The sequence below is a fragment of the Engystomops pustulosus genome, chromosome 2 (genome assembly GCF_040894005.1).
Source record: "Engystomops pustulosus chromosome 2, aEngPut4.maternal, whole genome shotgun sequence".
In the NCBI taxonomy this organism is placed as follows: domain Eukaryota; kingdom Metazoa; phylum Chordata; class Amphibia; order Anura; family Leptodactylidae; genus Engystomops; species Engystomops pustulosus.
Genome location: NC_092412.1, coordinates 245,112,237 through 245,134,161, shown reverse-complemented (window position 1 = coordinate 245,134,161; position 21,925 = coordinate 245,112,237). Strand labels below are relative to the sequence as shown.

Here is a 21,925-nt window from a genome sequence, read left to right as displayed (position 1 = left end):
CAGGTACTTACCTTGCGATGACAAACAAGACACAACTGACTCCCAGGCAGGCGAGGAGGACGTACATCCATATGTCAGGAGACAGGGGGTTGAGGAATGAGAAGACGCCAGGATTGGTGCCATTGGGTTTCCGGTATAAGATGCTGATTCCCAGTGTCATGAATGGCTTGGAGAAGTCTATGACCTTCTCTCTGACGTAGGTGATGGTGAGCGGAGCCACAGCCAAATCAGCTTTCTGTTGATAGATTCATTTTTTTAGATTCAAACTTCGATTCATTTCAGTGAAAAGTTGTAAACTGAGCCAAAGATTATTAACCAGACTATGCTTCCCGGTGTCCATGGGTTTAGTGCCCTAGTTCATAGTGTCCAATGGTAACTAGCTCAACTGCTAGTGTTCTAGCTCCTTGTGTCCAGTGGTTTAATAGACCAGTCACTAATGTCTATCGGCTTAGTGTCCTAGCTTCTGGTGTCCAGTGGTTTAATAGACCAGTCACTAATGTCTATCGGCTTAGTGTCCTAGCTTCTGGTGTCCAGTGGTTTAGTAGACCAGTCACTAATGTCTATCGGCTTAGTGTCCTAGCTTCTGGTGTCCAGTGGTTTAGTAGACCAGTCACTAATGTCTATCGGCTTAGTGTCCTAGCTTCTGGTGTCCAGTGGTTTAGTTGACCAGTCACTAATGTCTATGGTTTAGTGTCCTAGCTTCTGGTGTCCAGTGGTTTAGTTGACGAGTCACTAATGTCTATTGGCTTAGTGTACTAGCTTCTGGTGTCCAGTGGTTTAGTAGTGTCCTAGCTTCTTGTGTCCAGTGGTTAAGTAGACCAGTCACTAATGTCTATCGAATGTGGTGTCCTAGCTTCTGTGTCCAGTGGTTTAATAGACCCATCACTAATGTCTTTCGGCTTAGTGTCCTAGCTTCTGTGTCCAGTGGTTTAGTAGACCAGTCACTAATGTCTATCGGCTTAGTGTCCTAGCTTCTGGTGTCCAGTGGTTTAATAGACCAGTCACTAATGTCTATCGGCTTAGTGTCCTAGCTTCTGGAGTCCAGTGGTTTAGTTGACCAGTCACTAATGTCTATGGTTTAGTGTCCTAGCTTCTGGTGTCCAGTGGTTTAGTTGACCAGTCACTAATGTCTATTGGCTTAGTGTACTAGCTTCTGGTGTCCAGTGGTTTAGTAGTGTCCTAGCTTCTTGTGTCCAGTGGTTAAGTAGACCAGTCACTAATGTCTATCGAATGTGGTGTCCTAGCTTCTGTGTCCAGTGGTTTAATAGACCCATCACTAATGTCTTTCGGCTTAGTGTCCTAGCTTCTGGTGTCCAGTGGTTTAGTAGACCAGTCACTAATGTCTATCGGCTTAGTGTTCTAGCTTCTGGTGTCCAGTGGTTTAGTTGACCAGTCACTAATGTCTATGGTTTAGTGTCCTAGCTTCTGGTGTCCAGTGGTTTAGTTGACCAGTCACTAATGTCTATTGGCTTAGTGTACTAGCTTCTGGTGTCCAGTGGTTTAGTAGTGTCCTAGCTTCTTGTGTCCAGTGGTTAAGTAGACCAGTCACTAATGTCTATCGAATGTGGTGTCCTAGCTTCTGTGTCCAGTGGTTTAATAGACCCATCACTAATGTCTTTCGGCTTAGTGTCCTAGCTTCTGGTGTCCAGTGGTTTAGTAGACCAGTCACTAATGTCTATCGGCTTAGTGTCCTAGCTTCTGGTGTCCAGTGGTTTAGTAGACCAGTCATTAATATCTATTGGGTTAGTGTCCTAGCTTCTGGTGTCCAGTGGTTTAGTAGACCAGTCACTAATGTCTATTGGCTTAATGTTCCGGCCTCTGGTGTCCAGTGGTTTAGTAGACCAGTCATTAATATCTATTGGCTTAGTGTCCTAGCTTCTGGTGTCCATTGGTTTAGTTGACCAGTCACTAATGTCTATCGGCTTAGTGTCCTAGCTTCTGGTGTCCAGTGGTTTAGTAGACCAGTCACTAATGTCTATTGGCTTAGTGTCCTAGCTTCTGGTGTCCAGTGGTTTAGTAGACCAGTCACTAATGTCTATTGGCTTAATGTTCCAGCCCCTGGTGTCCAGTGGTTTAGTAGACCAGTCACTAATGTCTATTGGCTTAATATTCCAGCCCCTGGTGGCCAGTGGTTTAATAAACCAGTCAATAATGTCTATCGGCTTAGTGTCCTAGCTTTTGTGTCCAGTGTTTTAGTAGACCTGTCACCGGTGTCCATTAGCATAGTGTCATTGCTCCTTGTGTCCAGTGGTTTAATAGACCAGTCACTAATGTCTATCGGCTTAGTGTCCTAGCTTCTGGTGTCCAGTGGTTTAGTTGACCAGTCACTAATGTCTATTGGCTTAGTGTACTAGCTTCTGGTGTCCAGTGGTTTAGTAGTGTCCTAGCTTCTTGTGTCCAGTGGTTAAGTAGACCAGTCACTAATGTCTATCGAATGTGGTGTCCTAGCTTCTGTTTCCAGTGGTTTAATAGACCCATCACTAATGTCTTTCGGCTTAGTGTCCTAGCGTCTGGTTTCCAGTGGTTTAGTAGACCAGTCACTAATGTCTATCGGCTTAGTGTCCTAGCTTCTGGTGTCCAGTGGTTTAGTAGACCAGTCATTAATATCTATTGGCTTAGTGTCCTAGCGTCTGGTGTCCAGTGGTTTAGTAGACCAGTCACTAATGTCTATTGGCTTAATGTTCCGGCCCCTGGTGTCCAGTGGTTTAGTAGACCAGTCATTAATATCTATTGGCTTAGTGTACTAGCTTCTGGTGTCCATTGGTTTAGTAGACCAGTCACTAATGTCTATCGGCTTAGTGTCCTAGCTTCTGGTGTCCAGTGGTTTAGTAGACCAGTCACTAATGTCTATCGGCTTAGTGTCCTAGCTTCTGGTGTCCATTGGTTTAGTAGACCAGTCATTAATGTCTATTGGCTTAATGTCCTAGCTTCTGGTGTCCAGTGGTTTAGTAGACCAGTCACTAATGTCTATTGGCTTAATGTCCTAGCTTCTGGTGTCCAGTGGTTTAGTAGACCAGTCATTAATGTCTATTGGCTTAATGTCCTAGCTTCTGGTGTCCAGTGGTTTAGTAGACCAGTCATTAATGTCTATTGGCTTAGTGTCCTAGCTTCTGGTGTCCAGTGGTTTAGTAGACCCGTCACTAATGTCTATTGGCTTAGTGTCCTAGCTCCTGGTGTCCAGTGGTTTAGTAGACCAGTCACTAATGTCTATCGGCTTAGTGTTTTAGATCCTGGTGTCCAGTGCTAGTCACTAGCATCTTAGTTTTCTCGTCCCTATTAATTTGATGTCCTAACTCAGTTTCTCCAGTCTTTTGGTATCTCAGTTTATAATGTATAATTGTTCTGTATGATTAAATATGAATATGACTTAGCAGCCCTTCTTCCTGCTGTACAGTGGTTTGGCAAACCCATCACTTATGGTAACACTACATATTTCACTACAATGTAATACCAGTAATGAATTACTCTTTAAAATAAATGAATTAGGGATTAGCTCAGTGTCCAACAATCACAAGACTTAGTGACCTATCCATGCCCAGCTGAGTTTTGTCATTTTCTGAGGACCCGCCTCTAGGATGTGCCAAATCAGACTCCTTCTACCAACCGTTAATATCCAGGGCCATTCTGGTTGCTACAACTTAAGGGGAGGCAACCTTCAAAAACTTCAAGATGTGATATGGATGCTGAATGATGGTGCCAAGTGTCACCTAATCTAATGTAGTCATTAGTTACAAGATTGAGTGATGCAACTTATATTTCTAAAAAATCATACAGTAGGTTCTTACATGATCGATGAGTTCCCGGACCATTCCATTCCACTCCCCTTTGTCATTCTGTGCCCCATATTTTCCATCTGCTACCAGCCTGACTTCATATATAAAGCCTAGGATATTGGAGAGTTCCTTAAGTAAATCCAAGCAGTAGCCTTCAAATCTGTCATTTCCATACAAGGGCTTGTCAGACTTCCGGTACATGACGTAAGGATCCTCCTACAAAGGAAGAAAACTTTGATGAATTTGATTCAGTATTACCATATGTCTATTTTCTATAGGTCAAGTCTTTTCAGAGATATTTTTGTAGTTGCCACCGTTTCCTTGCCTCCCATGTCTCATAGAGGAGTCATTTAAAGAAGGTGGTTCTGAAGATCTCTAGTAGATGGACTGGTGGGAGAAGCAATAATTGTAGATGGAGTGGAGGGAGAATTAGTCAATGTAGGTGTACTGCTAGGAGAAATAGGCATTGTAGATGTACTTGTGGGAGAAGAAGTAATTTTCGATGGACTGATAGACAAGTAATCATTGTGTATGGACTCGGTTGAGAATTAGTCATTGTAGAGATGGACTTGGGTGAGAATTAGCCATTGTAGATATTCTGGTGGGAGAAGTAGCCATTGTAGTTGTACTGGGTGGAGAAGTAGTTATTGTAGATGGACTGATGGGAGAAGTAACCATATAGATGGACTTGGTGGTGACAAGAAAATCACTACTCCACACTGCATGCCTAATATAATTCAAAATGGCTTCCAAGGACAAAGAAAAGTAGACCCCGTGGTACTTTGCTGGTTTTGACTATATGGACATTATAAATTTGTATTTTTGCTAATGGTCCAATCCTGTAATAGAGGGTTTTTATTCATTTTTCGTCAGCGAACCGTCAATCCTAATCTTATTAATTGAAGTAATTGTATGAAATCAATGATTCTCTCCGCAATAGATATGAATGTAATTAGCCCTATTAGCCTATAATTGAATTTCCCTAGATAAGGTATGGATATTCTAGACTTCTCTGCTCCGACATCGATTGAGGACAATTAGTGTCTACCAGGTCATGTGAAGATGGAGGGCTCAGAAGTCAGAGGTGTCGCCAGGCTTTCCCCACTCTAGACTATATCTAGGTACTCCGCCATGGCAGAACACAAGCTGATCCAACTTACCAAGATGGTAGTGACTATAAGCGTCCGGTTGGCCAGCGAGTCTGTTATGTTGGTGGACTTGTCTTTAGCGTTGTCAGTCATATTAAGGCCAATGTTCGAGTTCCACACACCAATCTATAGGATTGGAAGCAAAGTTATGAGTCTAATACTAAAACATTGAAAATCTACAAAAGAAGTGGGAACAATAAACTGTTAAAGAAGTTAGGAAGATACTTCCTAGCAAAGCAAGAAATTGAATGAAATAAATAACTAGACATATATGAGATAGAGGAAAGATAGAAAGATAGATGACAAAGCTGTCCTTAACCTCCTCCCTCCATATCAAGTCAATACCGTTCTACACATACAACAGGTACAGAAAGTATTCAGACCCTTTAAATTTCAAATTCTTTAACTGCAAGCAATTGGTAAAATCCAAAAAGTTTTGATCAAAAAAACCCAGTCTTTACAGAAAAAAACAGAAAAGTAGATATTTTTGCAAATTTTTAAACAAGACAAACTGAAATATCACATGGTCATAAGTATGCAGACCCTTTGCTCAGTGATGAGTTTTTGTGAGTCCTCACCTTGTGTCTCCATCTTCCCTCCTATATAGATTGTGAACCCTCACCTCATGTCTCCTTCTAACCTCCCATATAGATTGTACGACCTCACCTCAGGTCTCCTATCCTCCCATATAGATTGTGAGCCCTCACCTCGTGTCTCCTATCCTCCCATATAGATTGTGAGCCCTCACCTCGTGTCTCCTATCCTCCCATATAGATTGTGCTCCCTCACCTCATGTCCCCTTCTACCTCCCATATAGATTGTACTCCCTCACCTCATGTCTCCATCTAACCGCCCATATAGATTGTGCTCCCTCACCTCATGTCCCCTTCTACCTCCCATATAGATTGTGAGCCCTCACCTCGTGTCTCCATCTTCCCTCCCATATAGATTGTGCTCCCTCACCTCGTGTCTCCATCTTCCCTCCCATATAGATTGTGCTCCCTCACCTCTTGTCTCCATCTAACCTCCCATATAGATTGTGCTCCCTCACCTCATGTCCCCTTCTACCTCCCATATAGATTGTGCTCCCTCACCTCGTGTCTCCATCTAACCGCCCATATAGATTGTGCTCCCTCACCTCATGTCCCCTTCTACCTCCCATATAGATTGTGAGCCCTCACCTCGTGTCTCCATCTTCCCTCCCATATAGATTGTGCTCCCTCACCTCATGTCCCCTTCTACCTCCCATATAGATTGTGAGCCCTCACCTCATGTCTCCATCTTCCCTCCCACATAGATTGTGAGCCCTCACCTCGTGTCTCCTATCCTCTCATATAGATTGTGAGCCATCACCTCGTGTCTCCTATCCTCCCATATAGATTGTGAGCCATCACCTCGTGTCTCCTATCCTCCCATATAGATTGTGAGCCCTCACCTCGTGTCTCCTACCCTCTCATATAGATTGTGCTCCCTCACCTCGTGTCTCCTACCCTCTCATATAGATTGTGAGCCCTCACCTTGTGTCTCCTATCCTCCCATATAGATTGTGCTCCCTCACCTCGTGTCTCCTATCCTCCCATATAGATTGTGCTCCCTCACCTCGTGTCTCCTATCCTCCCATATAGATTGTGCTCCCTCACCTCGTGTCTCCTACCCTCTCATATAGATTGTGAGCCCTCATGGGCAAGGTCCTCCTTCCACTTTGACGCAGATCTCTGTAGTTTTGGTATTTTGTATTGGCTTTTGTTCTTGTCTTTTGGTAATGTATGTGAGCCCATTACTGAATGTTGAGCAGCATGGAATTAATGTGCTCTATAAATACTAATAATTATGTGAATAAAAAGATATGTGATATAATTTAAATGATACATTGATAGATACATAAATAGATGGATAGATGATGTTATCAACACCATCGTTTTTCAAGACAGTCTCGATCTTGCTCTAGTCCAGTGATGGGGGAACCTTTTAGAGATCGATTTCCTAAACTACAACCAAAACCCACTTATTTATCGCAAAGTGCCCACATGGCAATTTGCGATAAGCAGTTATCACTCCTAAATTTTTGTGAAAAATCCAGCTGAAACTTTATTTCCTCAATGGATTCCCATTGGAGCTTTTGTCCTGGGCCCCACAATTCTTCCTGTTCAGGGAATCCAATGAAACACTAAGCTACTACTTATTGCTTCCTTCTCTTGTAGCTTTCAACTGTATGAGTATCCTGTAAGTAGAAAGAAAGTGGAGAAACTTGTAGAATCCTAATGTATCATTGGATTTCTTGCGCCCCCAAGAATTGTGGGGCGCAGAACAAAAGCTCCACTGGGAATCCATTGAGGAATTGAGGTGTAACACACCACAACATTGGCATCTTGAAATAAATTTTCACCTGTATTTTTTTTTTTTTAAAGTGCTGACTTCCATGTGCAGATAGATAGAACTGAGCAGAGACCCAAATCAGATAATCAAGGGGTCTTAAATTCAATTAAAATTATATTTTGAAAATCCACTAATGATTGTAAACGTAGTCAAACTTCGACAGGTCTTTACTTCCCAATTTCTGAAAACATGTTGCAGAAAAACCCATTCAGCTGACAGAAACGCCCATTCTTGGGCTCATTTGCATAATCCCTCCCCTGAGGTTCTGTTTACAGGACAATCCCACAAAAACTAATGAAGGAGAGTTATGGATCAGCCTTAAATACGTTGTAGTGCCCCTTTAACACAATCCTTGGATTGTATAAATAGTTCTCCGTCTTCTTGGTCTCCTGGATTGTCGCAGTACAGAGATGTCACTACCTGTTTATATGTTGTATATATTCCTCCCCCTCCACGTCTCGCAGTCACATGTATAAATCATCCTCTGCTGAAGATGTCAACAATAAGAAAAAGCGAAAGGACAATTTGTCCTGTAAGAAATTGAGTGTGAAGAATTAATAATAAGAATATAATGTACGGCGGCCAGTCAGGCATTTATAACTCCAGACAGACAGGCGGGAGACCACATCTCCATCTCTGCTGCCCCTGTCCCAGCCTGTTAGGGGATTAGATACAGGGATTTCCATATATATTGTACTGTATGTATTCCTTCATCCCGGGCGCTATACACATGAGGTTTACACTGGCGGAGCAGTATTATTACAGGGGGCGCTATAGGGGGCACTATTACTAATGAGGGTAACAATGTCAGGGCAGTATTATTACAGGGGGTGCTATAGGGGGCACTATTACTAATGAGGGTAACACTGGTGGAGCAGTATTATTACAGGGGGCACTATAGGGGGCACTATTACTAATGAGGGTTACACTGGCAGGGCAGTATTATTACAGGGGGCACTATGGGGGCACTATTACTAATGAGGGTAACACTGGTGCAGTATTATTACAGGGAGCGCTATAGGGGGCACTATTACTAATGAGGGTAACACTGGTGCAGTAATATTACAGGGGGCGCTATAGGGGGCACTATTATTAATGAGGGTTACACTGGCAGGGCAGTATTATTACAGGGGGCACTATTACTAATGAGGGTAACACTGGAGGAGCAGTATTATTACAGGGAGCGCTGTAGGGGGCACTGTTACTAATGAGGGTAACAATGGCAGGCCAGTATTATTACAGGGGGTGCTATAGGGGGCACTAATACTAATGAGGGTAACAATGGCAGGGCAGTATTATTACAGGGGGTGCTATAGGGGGCACTATTACTAATGAGGGTTACACTGGCAGGGCAGTATTATTACAGGGGGCACTATAGGGGGCACTATTACTAGTGAGGGTAACACTGGTGGAGCAGTATTAATACAGGGGGCGCTATAGGGAGCACTATTACTAACGGGGGTAACAATGGCAGGGCACTATTACTAATGGGGGTAACAATGGCAGGGCAGTATTATTACAAGGGGTGCTATCGGGGGCACTATTATTAATGAGGGTAACAATGGCAAGGCACTATTATTACAGGGGGTGCTATAGGGGGCACTATTACTAATGAGGGTAACAATGGCAGGGCACTATTATTACAGGGGGCGCTATAGGGAGCACTATTACTAATGGGGGTAAAAATGGCAGGGCAGTATTATTACAGGGGGTGCTATAGGGGGCACTAATACTAATGAGGGTAACAATGGCAAGGCACTATTATTACAGGGGGTGCTATAGGGAGCACTAATTCTAATGGGGGTAACAATGGCAGGGCACTATTATTACAGGGGGTGCTACAGGGAGCACTATTACTAATGGGGGTAAAAATGGAAGGGCAGTATTATTACAGGGGGCGCTATAGGGGGCACTATTACTAATGAGGGTTACATTGGCGGGGCAGTATTATTACAGGGGGCACTATTACTAATGAGGGTAACAATGGCAAGGCACTATTATTACAGGGGGCGCTATAGGGGGCACTGTTACTAATGGGGGTAACAATGGCAAGGCAGTATTATTACAGGGGGCGCTATAGGGGGCACTGTTACTAATGAGGGTAACAATGGCAGGGCAGTATTATTACAGGGGGCGCTATAGGGGGCACTTTTACTAATGAGGGTAACAATGGCAGGGCAGTATTATTATAGGGGGCACTATTACTAATGAGGGTTACACTGGCAGGGCAGTATTATTATAGGGGGCACTATTACTAATGAGGGTTACACTGGCGGGGCAGTATTATTACAGGGGGCGCTATAGGGGGCACTTTTACTAATGAGGGTAACAATGGCAGGGCAGTATTATTACAGGGGGCGCTATAGGGGGTACTATTACTAATGAGGGTAACACTGGTGCAGTATTATTACAGGGGGCGCTATAGGGGGCACTGTTACTAATGAGGGTAACAATGGCAAGGCAGTATTATTACAGGGGGCGCTATAGGGGGCACTATTACTAATGAGGGTAACACTGGTGCAGTATTATTACAGGGGGCGCTATAGGGGGCACTGTTACTAATGAGGGTAACACAGGTGGGGGACTATTATAACAGGGGGGTAATGATATTAATTCTTTTATATGGCGCACACAGATGGGGCGTGCTATAGTGGGCACTTTTACTAACTGTGGATCACTCTGCAGGGACATTATCACTATAGGGGGCACTATTACCAATGTGATGACACTGCATTGGCACTATTGCCACAAAAGGTCACACTGGGGGAGCATTACTAATATAGGGGGCTATTTTATTAATGGGGGGGGGTCACGTTGTGAGAGCACTATTGCAGTCAGGCTCTATTACCATTGGTATCACAATGCAGGAACATTATTATAACTATAGAGGGCGCTATTACTAATGGGTAGTATAGAGCCAATGCACTCTTAACCAAACCCTTGAAGAAAGTCTGGGTGCCCTGACCCACGTCCTGTGCCCGCGTCTGCCTGGCACATGTACATGACTGCCCCTAATGCAATGTGTAGCATCTAAGCCGATGATGATAGTGCTGAGGACGGGCTGTGTGGGTAATTGCCCCGTCTCTTGGCATCGCTGCTATAATGAGACGTTATCAGGGAGGTGTGAGTGACCCTGACATTGGAGCTGTGATTTTGGCCGTCGAGTTCCCATTGTCCCCCTTTTTGTAATTATCGCCAGGTTTCATTAGAAAGGAAATGAGATTTGTGCCCGCGCCGGACGCGGCGATGTATCAGGACGTATTTTATAGTAAAGGCTTCTCCTGACAGGTCACATGATTGGTCGGAGGCTGCCAATTACTTCTACGGAAGCTTTTCACATTTATCTAGAACTTCTGGAGGACAAGTACAGTCAGATACGTTGTATAACACCACAAGGAGTCTGACAATACACCGACCAAATCACTCGCAGGACTCCAAATCATGAAGGAATGAGGGAGATCCCTTAAGTTATTATTAAAGGGAAACTCTAAACCCCCAAATCAACCCCACAAGTGACACCGGCATTGTGTAGGACACTTTATCCGCTTTCCGGATACCACATTACAAAAAACATGAGGTAAAGTGACCAACCCCTTTAAGAAAATACTAGAAGTGTATATTCCCGTTTGTCAGACTACACACAGATTTTGCTGTGGATTCTGGGTCTAAATTTGTTTGAAATCCACATGGTGTGAATACAACTTCAATATTACATCAAAAAAATCATGGCGGAGATAATTGCACCACGGAAATAAGTCATTCCAAGATATAATAAAGAAACGTCTTGAAGTTACATGGCGGCATAAATGACTAAACATTATTGTAGGCTGGATATGACCTTTACAGGACACCGTAGGATGGAACGCTCTATGTTATTCACATATATATATATATATATGGCTTCAGCTAAAGAGAGATTTGCCTTATTAGATTGCTGTTAACATTTGTATTTGTAAAATGCAATAGTTAACACATATGTTAACATTATGTTAATATATACGCTAACATTGTGTTGACGATTGCGTTTTGTAAACTTAAATGTTAACATCAATTTCATCAGGCAAATCTCTCTCCAGCTGTTGAATTGCGTCTATTAAACAACAAATGTGACCGCACTCCCTGCATCACATAAAAAAGGGGAGGAAAACGAAAATCTACCATCAAAATCCATCCTGATAAACCAGGGACATTACTCATAGATCCAGGCACCGAGACTGTGGTAATCTTCTTATATTTGTTGTCCATGGCCTCCTTCCTTCTAAAATCAACCTTTAAAACTATGCTAATGAGCCTGAAGGGCTCTGGGGGCATTACCAGAGCTCCTCCGTGCTGCAGCATCACTGGCTGTTACAATGAGCAGAGCATGTTTCCCCCCTCCACCTGCTCATTTCGTCCTCCCTCTGCCCGTGTAATTTAGCAGGCAGCAGGAGGTAACAGCTTGTGAAGCTAGAACACGGAGGGGCTCTGGAAACACCTCCCCCCCTCCGGTTAGAATAGTTATAAAAGTTGATATTAGTAGGAAGGAGACCATGGATAACAAATATAATACGATTACCACAGTCTAAGATCTAAGAGGAAGTGCCCCTGGTTTATCAAGATGGAATTTGATGGTAGATTTATATTAAATACAAAAAAAAAGCCGACCAGAATCTTATTCAATATTGTCAGTGACCATAAACAGAATCAATCGACAGTGTTGGAATGAACCTGTTATCCCTGTTTTAAGACAGGATTACTTAAAGTGAACAACGCACTAGAAATGTAAGGGGTTCGGTCATTTTGGAAAGTTACATAATAGTCAAAATCTCGAACCCCTCGTAGAGCAAGTCAGAGGGACCAAGGATCAACAGCTACACAAGAAAAAACACAATATAATACAGAATACACACACTAACCAATCATATAGTCAAAGAGGACCATAATGGAAGGTCAACGAGGGGTTAACACATACAGCCAACAATTACAGATGTAGCAGGGCTGGGTTTGTCACTTTGCACATCTCACTGTTATGCGTATATGTGTATGCTAACTTTTTTTTCTCTATTCAATTCTAAAATCTACCATTTGATTTGATGCATTATGATCCAAACATACCTTGAGAATGCTGTAGATACACTGATGCAGAAACATATCTTGTTTTCTACGTGAGCTGAGTGGTTTTGCTGAAATAACAATTAGAACATACAGGACCTTGGGAAAGCTTCAGCCTGCCTTTGATAAACACTTTACAGTGAGCTTTCTGAACAGTCCAGACCGGACTAATCAACCTTGAGCTGGATGACTCGTACACAGAAGCTAGAAGCTGGTGCAGGGATTGATTACTTCTGCCTGTCAGACACAACCGGTGATTACATCATTCTCTGCTGCAGTGCATCCTTAATGTGAGAGGAGAAGAGCTGACAGAAGAGCAACAGAGCTTCATTATCATAACATTATCATAGTTTTTTTTCAGAAAAAACACTCAGCTCAGGGATTAAACAAGATATGTTTAAGCATCAGTGTCGCTACCGCATTATCAAGGTATGTTTGGTTCACAATGCATATAAACAAATGGTAGATTTCCTTTAAAGGGGTTGTCCAGAAATTGACAGTGATGGCCTACCTGCTTGATAGGTCATAAATAGCTGACCCATGGGGGTCGGATATCTGACCCCTGCTGTCAAGAGTTGTGGCTCCGATAGAAGTAAATGGGAGCCGAGGTTGTCGTTACAGCATCTGGCCACAACAAAGAGCACATTGGTAAAGCAATTAATTCCTGGAATACCCCTTTCACAGAGGAGCGCCCCCTATCTGGGCCCATAGACAAAGACCTGTAAATCCATATATCACATAAAGAAAGTAGTGATTGTAATACTTTGATTCCCCTGCGGAGGTGCTATAGCAAATTTAACTAACCATACAATATAGCAGATTTCTTGGAATCTTTTGCTCAGCTTATAATAAAAGCTTAAAGGGATGGTTCAAAGAGGACAACCTCTTTAAATGAGAAATGTGGCCATGCTACATCCATACACAGTGGGATAGGCCTGACGCCGCCCTGTGACAGGACAACATAAATCCTCAATAACAGATCGGGGGTGAACAGGACGCACATTTGGTCTCCTGTAATTGCAGTTTAATGATCCGGTTTGCAGTAAACTTCATCATTCAGCTCCGTCATATGTAAGTTCTCATTTGTCATGTCTTAAAGGGAACCTAACAAGTTGTACATGAAATCTAATCTGCCAGCGGCATATTATAGAGCAGGAGGTGCCGAGCAGATTGATATATAACTTAATGGGAAAATATTCCATACAACATTGATCCATTGAAATCACTGATCCTTCTGAACTTGGAAGAGTCCAGTGGGTGGGGCTTTTTAATGAGAAAAAAGTGAGACCACCCACTAAAGTATTCATCTTAGAATGAGCAGAGATTTCAAAAAATGTTTTAATATACTGACATATTTTCCCACCGCATTATATATCTTTCACTGCTCTATAACATGCTTCCAGTAAATTTTTCGGATGATAGGTTCCCTTTCAACAGGACATTCCATCAACTCCACCAACTCCAACTCTTGCCTGATCTCAACAGGTGTCACAGCTCTCATTCTGGCGCTACTGGAATTCATGTTAGTTTTAGTAGCACTAGCAAGTATGCTAATTAGTTTATCTTTTGTCAGGTAGGAGGTCCGGGACCGCCCACTTCACAGTAGGGAGCCTAATATGCATAATAGCTTATTAAAGGGAGTTTATTGGTAGTTTTGCCCAGGTGTTAGGAGATCAGGTAATCATACCATTATGTTTGTTGTTAGTAGCAGCAGAACTATGAAATCTGGATTACTGCTGTTCTGTCCCATATGTGTACTGAACTGATCCACTGCTCCTCCACTCTGAGTTAAAAGTGTAGCAAGCTTCTGGTAAGATACTACAGCAGTCACTCACAGCAGAAGGGAAGCAGATGTGTAACAGAGCACAGCAGAGTGAGGATACACCCTAAGTGCACCAAGTCCAGCTACAATCCTAAAATATAAATACATTTTTCGCCTTCCAACATGCACAAAGTTGTGGTTACACATCTCTCCAGGGAAGATACATAAGAGTTTCTACAGTCAACATGGTCACCACTGCCGTTACACTCCCTTTAACGGATGCAAAGAGTTGGTAAGGTGGTTAGGGGTCCCCTTTAAAGGAAATCTACCATCAAAATCCATCAAGATAAACCAGGGACACTTATTCATAGATCCAGACACTGTGACTTCTTATTAAAATCAACTATTAAAATGATGCTAACGAGCCAGAATTTCACGGAGAAGTGTGTGTGTGATTGTGTGGGGGGTGTTACAAGAGCCCCTCCATGCTCTAGATTCACAGGCTGTTACACTGTCTCACCCTTCCCTTCCTCCCTCAGCACTTCTCCCTCACTCCCTCTGATCTAATCTCACAGTGGGAGGGGGTATTTCTCCTGCAGAGTGTGACAGCCTGTGAAACTACAGCACAGAGGGGCTCTGGTAACACCTCCAGAGCCTTTCTGGCTCATTTGCATGATTTTATAAGTTGATTTTAGAAGGAAGGAGGCCATGGATAACAAATATAAGAAGATTACCACAGTCACGGTGCCTGGATCTATGTCCCTGGTTTATCAGGATGGATTTGAATGGTAGATTTCCTTACCTTGTAGGTTCATCCTAAGAATCGAAGAACCACAGTGGGTCATATACAATCTGCACCGGTGGGTTTCCTATATATTTTTATTTTAACCCCTTGGGACCCTGTAGAAGGGTCCGGAAAGTCCACTGCGGGTGGTGAGACATACGTAGACTATTACCGCTCATACATAAACCCATTCTACAATGGATGAGATGATAAAAAGGAGTGAGTTAAGGCTGATTTAAGCGGACCCCGGGGGCGAGGGAGGGGGGACAGGAGAATAAAGCTGATGGAGCAGAAGAAGATTTAATGAGCACGAAAAAAAAAACTTGATTGTATAGCGCCCCAGGTATGTAACGTCTGGACGTAGCCGAAATCTAGTTCTATCCGATACAATTAATGTATTATCCTAATATCCTGCCCCAGGGACAGTCAGGTATCAGGATTTATGGGGTATTTTCACCAACAATTTATTATTTAAAGGGAAAGTACAGTTTAGAGGTCGGTTTGTCATTGAACTAACAGATCTAGACTGAAAAAATGGGAAAAAAACCCTTGTATGTGATTAAATAAAGCTTGTTCAATGTATACAGCTCTCATACTGACTTATGTGGTCTCCATGTTAACAGACTACAAACAAAACTGTTGTGTAGTCAGAGTTGTGGTGGGATAACATTGGAGACATGTTTTTATCATCAAGTGTCTGAGGTAAAACTGGTCTAGTTGCCCATGGAAACCAATCAGAGCTCAGCTTGAGTTTTATTAACAGCTGTGGGGAGATGAAAGCTGAGCTCTGATTGGTTGCCATGGGCAACTAGAACAATTCTGCTCTAAGAGACATTTGATAAATCTCCCCCCATGGAGACTATGCTATAAGTGTGTATAGGAGCTGTATACCATAGATAAGGGGCTGCTGCTATGGACACGATCTCAAATATGTATAGCATGATAGATGGTCTGTAAGAGAATGTGTCATCACACATGAACAGGAAATATGTTCAATTGTTTCTGGAGAGAGGTATACATCTGTGTGTAATATTAGTAGCAGCAAGCCTGTGAAAAATAGATTTTTATTCCAGGATTGTAGCTGCTCTAAGTGTACTAAGTGGTGTCCTCACACTGCTCTGCTCTGTGTTCTCTGCAGCCAGTGTTAGGCTATCTCTTTGGAGAGATCTGTGTAATCATACGTTTGTGTGTGTTGTTAGTAGCAGCAGGACTGTGAAAAATGCATATATATTTCAGGACTGTAGCTTCTTCAAGTGCAGTATTGTTGTAATGCCCTCACACTGCTTTGCTCTGTGCTCTCTGCAGCCAGTGTAAGGTCCCTGGTGATCTGAGTAAGCAAACCTTTGTGTGTACTGTTTGTACCAGAAGGACTGTGAAAAATGCCTTTATATTCCAGGATTGCAGCTTTACCAAGTATACTGGGGCTATATCCTGACACTGCTGTGCTCTGTGCATCCGTTTTAAGGTATTGTTCCTGTAGAGATGTGTAATCATCTCTTTATGTATGTTCTTAGTAGCAGCAGGACTGTGAAAAATGTACTTATATTCCTGAATTGTAGTTTATCCAAGTACACTGGGGCTGTCCTCACACTGTTTTGCTCTGTGCTCTCTGTAAACAGTTTAAAGTATTTTCCCTGAAGAGATTTGTAATTATACCTTTCTGTGTGTTGCAAGTAGTAGCAGGACTGTGAAAAATGCATTTGTATTCAAGGTTTGCTGCTTCAATACATTCACTGGGGGCATGTACTCACACTGCTGTGCTCTCTGCAGCCAGTGTAAGATATTGGGGCTCATTTACTAAGGGTCTGAACGCCGCACTTTTGTCGGGTTTCCCCAATATTTCCGTTCTGCGCCAAATTGCCCCGGCATTCGCACTTGATCGGATTGTGTCGCATCGGCGGCGGTTTTTACGCGACAGAAATGGGGGGGGGGAGTGGCCATCGGACAACCCGACGGACTCGGACAAGCCGCGGAATTTAAAAAAGAATTTGTGTCGCAAGATCACGCACTCACATGCACCAGGAAGAAGAAGGTAAACTCGGGTGTTTTGCGAGTAGCAGCAGAACTGTGAAAAATGCATTCATATTCAAGAATTGCGGCTTCTATACTTTTTTTTTTGGGGGGGGGGTGTACCCTCACACTGCTGTGCTCTTAATACTCTGCATTGAACTTCCTCATAGCACCTTCCCTCAAAATTTCTATTTATACAGGTGAAGTTCAACCCCCTTAAATTGTATCATAAAAACTAAGAAAAAAATACCTATTAAGAATAAATAGAGAAATGAACTAACTCATAGTTTTTGACCTATTTATACTACACAAACAAAATGGTGGTAAAAAGTGGACATTCCCTTTAAGTGTTAGTAAAAAGAAGCACGTGTATGGGATAAACATATTGACACTCAATGCTGCATTATTAGGGTCAATAAACTGCAATTACAGACAAAACAGACAGGAACTAGGGTGAAGCACAGGAGGTAAGTACCACAAACCACCACCTAGGGGGCACTGACACTACATTCATGTACAAACCTTTTTCCAAACTTTATTTAAGTGACTAGTAGTTTCTCCCGCGGCCTTGAGGAAATGAAGAAATATCTCATTAAAGACGATAACACAAAGCACAAAGCAAAATACCAGATCATAAAAATACTAAAAGATTACAAAATTAATTAAACAGCGCCACAACGTATTACAGGTTGTGTCCGGTACTGCAGCTCAACTCTATTTTATTGAAAGGATCGGAACTGTAAAACACCAGACTGTAATACACCAGACAGCCAATGGATAGGAGAGGCGCTGTTTTTTCCCCAAGGAAGAATTTTTTTGAATCGTTCAAAATTAGCATTTTATCGTGAAATACTAAAATTATCCAGTAATAATATTAGTATTAGTAATATAAATCAGTTATTTTCATCATCCACATTGATTATAACCATTGGTAATGTAAGAAAGAGGTGTAACTACAAGGGTAGCAGCCATAATAGCTGCTATGGGGTCTGCAGTGTCAGGGGGCCCGGCCATGAGACCTGCCACACTAACAAATGGAAGATGTGCACCATTATATACACGTTATACTGCACATTGTACAGGGTAATATGTATATAACAGTGCACATCTTCTACAGTACACAGCTGATCCCAAAGCAGACATAAGAAATATCTAGGGAGGAGACGGCAGGACAAGGGATTTCTCATCTCGACTTCCTGCCAACTACTTCCCCCATGTGGTCAGCAGCTACTTGTCCCCAATATAAAAAGTCTGCCTGACAGTGAGTATATACATATGTATTTGTGTGTGTATATATGTGATGTGTGTGTGATTTATATGTATGTGTGTACATCAGATGTGTATATGATGTATAGGTGTTTACATCATATGTGTATATGAGGTATATATGTGTGTACATACGTTATAGGTCTATATATAGTATTGTATGTATGTGTGTATATTCTGTATGTGTGTAAATATGTGATGCGTGTATGTTGTATGTGTGTATACGCTGTATATGTGTGCATACGGTGTAAGGTATGTGTATATATTGTATGTGTGTTTGTGTTTATATACTGTATGTACGTATATGGTACTTTATGTATGTGTGGATATGCTGCATGTGTGGGTTTATGTGTGTATATGGATTGTTATACTGTCTATATGTTGTGTATATACTGTATGTGTAATAATATGATGTATATATATACGCTATGTGTGTATTTGATGAGTATACACTGTATGTCTTTGTGTATCAATGTATGTTTGAGTGCATAAATATGTGTTGATGTGTAAAAAATATATAAATGTGTGTGTATATATACATGTAGAACTGTATTCATGTATATACCAGTATATAACTGTGTCTGACTGTATAAACATGGGTGAGTGTTCAGATATGTCAAGTTTTTGTAAGGGGGGGTCCCAATCGGGCTTTAACATGGGCGGGTCCTATGCAAATATTCAGTGGGAATTACTGGGTAGATCAAGGCAGGATTTTTCTAGGTCTATGAATCGGTCAGTAAAATCCCTTTAACTGCCTTAAAAGTTGCCCTTCGACAAGGTTGATCTACTCCAAGAACAAGGTTATGAAGAAACCCTTGAAAATCGTCTGGAAAAGGTGTGGTCTTCTCGTAGAGGTGGTCTATCTGCCTTATATTACTCATAGTCCTATTTCTCTGTTGTACATGGACAATCATTCCCACTTTTCCTTCACAGCCATTGCTCTGCTTGCGTGTCAGTGTTCACTGCAGTTCTGGAATTATATTCACAATCAGATTCTACCTAGATTGCCTTGTAATGCAGTAACTGGTGTAGGGGTAATAACAGGGCCGGCTCTAGCACAGGGCATACTGGGGCAAGTGCCGGGGGGCCCAGGCATGCTGGGGGGGCACATAAGGCTGTACATAAGGGATCCAAGGGGGGCTTTATATGAATTAAGCATGAGGGGGGCTGTTTGGTATTTGGTATGATAGACTAGGGAATATTTTGGGGAACAGGAGAAAGGTGGAGTTTCAGTTTCCACGTGAGTTCACTGCGAAGGGGCCTACTGAGGCTCTGTCACCCAGGGGCCTACTGATACCTGGAGCCGACAATGGTGCAATGCCACGTATATTGGATTTTCACCTAAAGAAAAACATATAGAGATTTGTCATAGGACAGACGACTCATTTAGAGCTGGAGAGTCAGAGAGTAAATGGAAGAAAAACCAGTCTGGCGGTTATCCAAGGATCCGCGGTTCCGTCCTGGTTGTGCGCCGCGTGATGTAGACTGCGGGATATAATTCCCATTTTTACTAGGCCGGCTGCTATGGAAGTTACAGATAAGAAGCAAAGAGGCTAAAACAATGGAAGGATCTGGAGCGGAATAACGAGATTATTGTTACTTCGCTAATAGAACGGAATTATTGGCTGTAAATATCACAGGTGACGCAGTCTCCGCACCAGTATTACTACAGGGAAATCTTTTCCGCTTCTGGTTTACAAGCCCAGGGGTCAAAATAATTTAACGCCTCAAAGTGCCAACCAATATTGGTCTGAGGGAGCGCGGAAACTCTTTACTTTTTTCCCTGGGTATTCCGGAATGTATAATAATAATAATAATAATAATAATAATAATAATTCTTTATTTATATAGCGCACACAGATTACGCAGCGCTGCACAGAACTTGTCATATCAGTCCCTGTCCCCAATGGGGCTCACAATCTAATCAACCTACCAGTATGTTTTTTTGGAGTGTGGGAGGAAACCGGAGGACTCAGAGGAAACCCACACAAACAGGGAGAGAACATACAAACTCTTTGCAGATATTGACCCTGGGACTTAAACCCAAGTCCCCAGCGCTGCAAGGCTGTAATGCTAACCACTAAGCCACCGTGTATGACCTGTCAACGGAGAATTTTAGCCGCTGTCCAGAAGTTTCTCTCCGACACATCACAAAATGCTTTCCCTACTTCTGTGTCGGGGACAGTCTCCGCTTTGCTGTCTACAGAGATATAGAAATATTATAGCCAATTTCTATAATCTTAAAAGAAATCTACCATAAAGATCCTTCACTATGCTAATGAGCCAGAAGGGTTTTGGGCGGCATTATCATAGTCACTCCATGTTGTAGCTTCACAGACTGTTATTCGGTCTCTCTCTCTCCCGCATGCTACCTCAGCAATTTCCCCAGAGGGCTGCATGCTGTAATCTCAAGGCAGTAGTGGAAGTTTCAGCACACAGTGGGAAGTGCTGCTGAACAGTGTAACAGCCTGTAAAGCTACAGCACAGATGGGCTCTGGTAATGCCCCCTATAGCAATTCTGGTTAATTAGCATAATTTTAAAAGTTGATTTTAGAAGGACAGAGGCAATAGATAACAAATAATAGAGGTGCCTAGACCTATGAGTAAGTGCCCCTGATGGTAGATTTCCTTTAACGTAAATTATAACAACTCCGGACCCTTGCTATAAGCGGCAGCAACACAGTGTAGGGAGCAATTAGAACAATTGTTATTAGAGTAAGGATTTTCTTAACTCTAAAACCTGAATTTTAGGCTAAGAAAATCCTTACTCTAATAACAGATGAGCTTGTGGTTCAGCAGAACAAATCTCAGTTGTTGCCTCTAATACCAAGTGTCCTGAGTACATGATAAAAACTGACTGCAGTAATTATTGTCATCTCGTTAGCAGTTTAAGTGGGGAAAAAAAAGAAGGAAAAGCACTAAAAATTTTAATATTAAGTCCCACCCCTGAGGTACCGCCAGATACAAGGCTTGACTGAAGCATTGAAGTGTAGCACCTTGTAAAGGTACAGGAAGACCATAATAGTTACTTCCGTTATCCTCGGCTCAGTAGAGCCCGGCTGGGCAGTGTCATAGCCCTCTTGGGAGCTTCAGAGAGAGAAGTGCACAAGTTCTTGAATTATTTTTCATAAATTCATAGATTTCTCATGATTCCATGTAGAATCAAGCAAAGTTGGTCATCGTCAAAGAAGCTCAGTGATCGGTGGAGGCCTCAGACCAGGAGAGGCGGGACCCGAAACGGCTTGGAGGGCAGAGTCAGGTAGTTAGGGGGAGGAGTAGTGACAGGGTTGCTAGGGGTTGGTTTTAAAAGAGTTACCTGAGGTAAAGGGGGACGCCATTTTAGGCAAGAAGTTAATAATCATAGATCTAGGGTCTCGTGATGCATTGCATGATCTCTTTTAAGCAATCTCCAGACACATCTACAGTTCGGTGCTTACACCTTCTTTGCAGGTCTGCGTGTCTACGTGGCAACAGACTACAAACAAACTATGCAGTCAGATGGTAAGCTCTTCCCTTTCATTGTTCATCTCCGATGGTTACAGACAGGTCAAACTCTTTTCCAGTCCAGATTTTGATGGAGTCAATGGGGCACATTTACTAAGGGTCCGAAAGGCGCATTTTCGTCGGGTTTCCCGGGCTATTTCCGATTTGCTCTGTATTTAAGTGGGGTTTTTGATGCACGCGATCGGATTGGATCGCGCCGACTTGCATGCAA

The 21,925-nt window shown here is 42.6% G+C and overlaps 1 protein-coding gene across 7 annotated transcripts in view; it reads right to left on the bottom strand.

Moving 5' to 3' along the window:
- Positions 1-21,925, bottom strand: part of GRIK1 (glutamate ionotropic receptor kainate type subunit 1) — a 228,557-nt gene that overhangs the window by 40,091 nt on the left and 166,541 nt on the right. For 5 of the 7 annotated variants that reach the window (XR_011853384.1, XM_072138648.1, XM_072138649.1 and 2 more), the window contains exons 9-12: positions 17,467-17,511; positions 4,934-5,047; positions 3,786-3,989; positions 12-235 (exon numbers count right to left, since the gene is read on the bottom strand). Coding sequence is in view for 6 of the 7 variants with exons in the window: in XM_072138648.1 (XP_071994749.1) it covers positions 12-235; positions 3,786-3,989; positions 4,934-5,047; positions 17,467-17,511 (587 nt within the window). In the remaining variant the exon portion in view is untranslated. The remainder of the gene's footprint in view (positions 1-11; positions 236-3,785; positions 3,990-4,933; positions 5,048-17,466; positions 17,512-21,925) is intronic. The other 2 variants (XM_072138650.1, XM_072138651.1) reach the window with 1 other exon arrangement.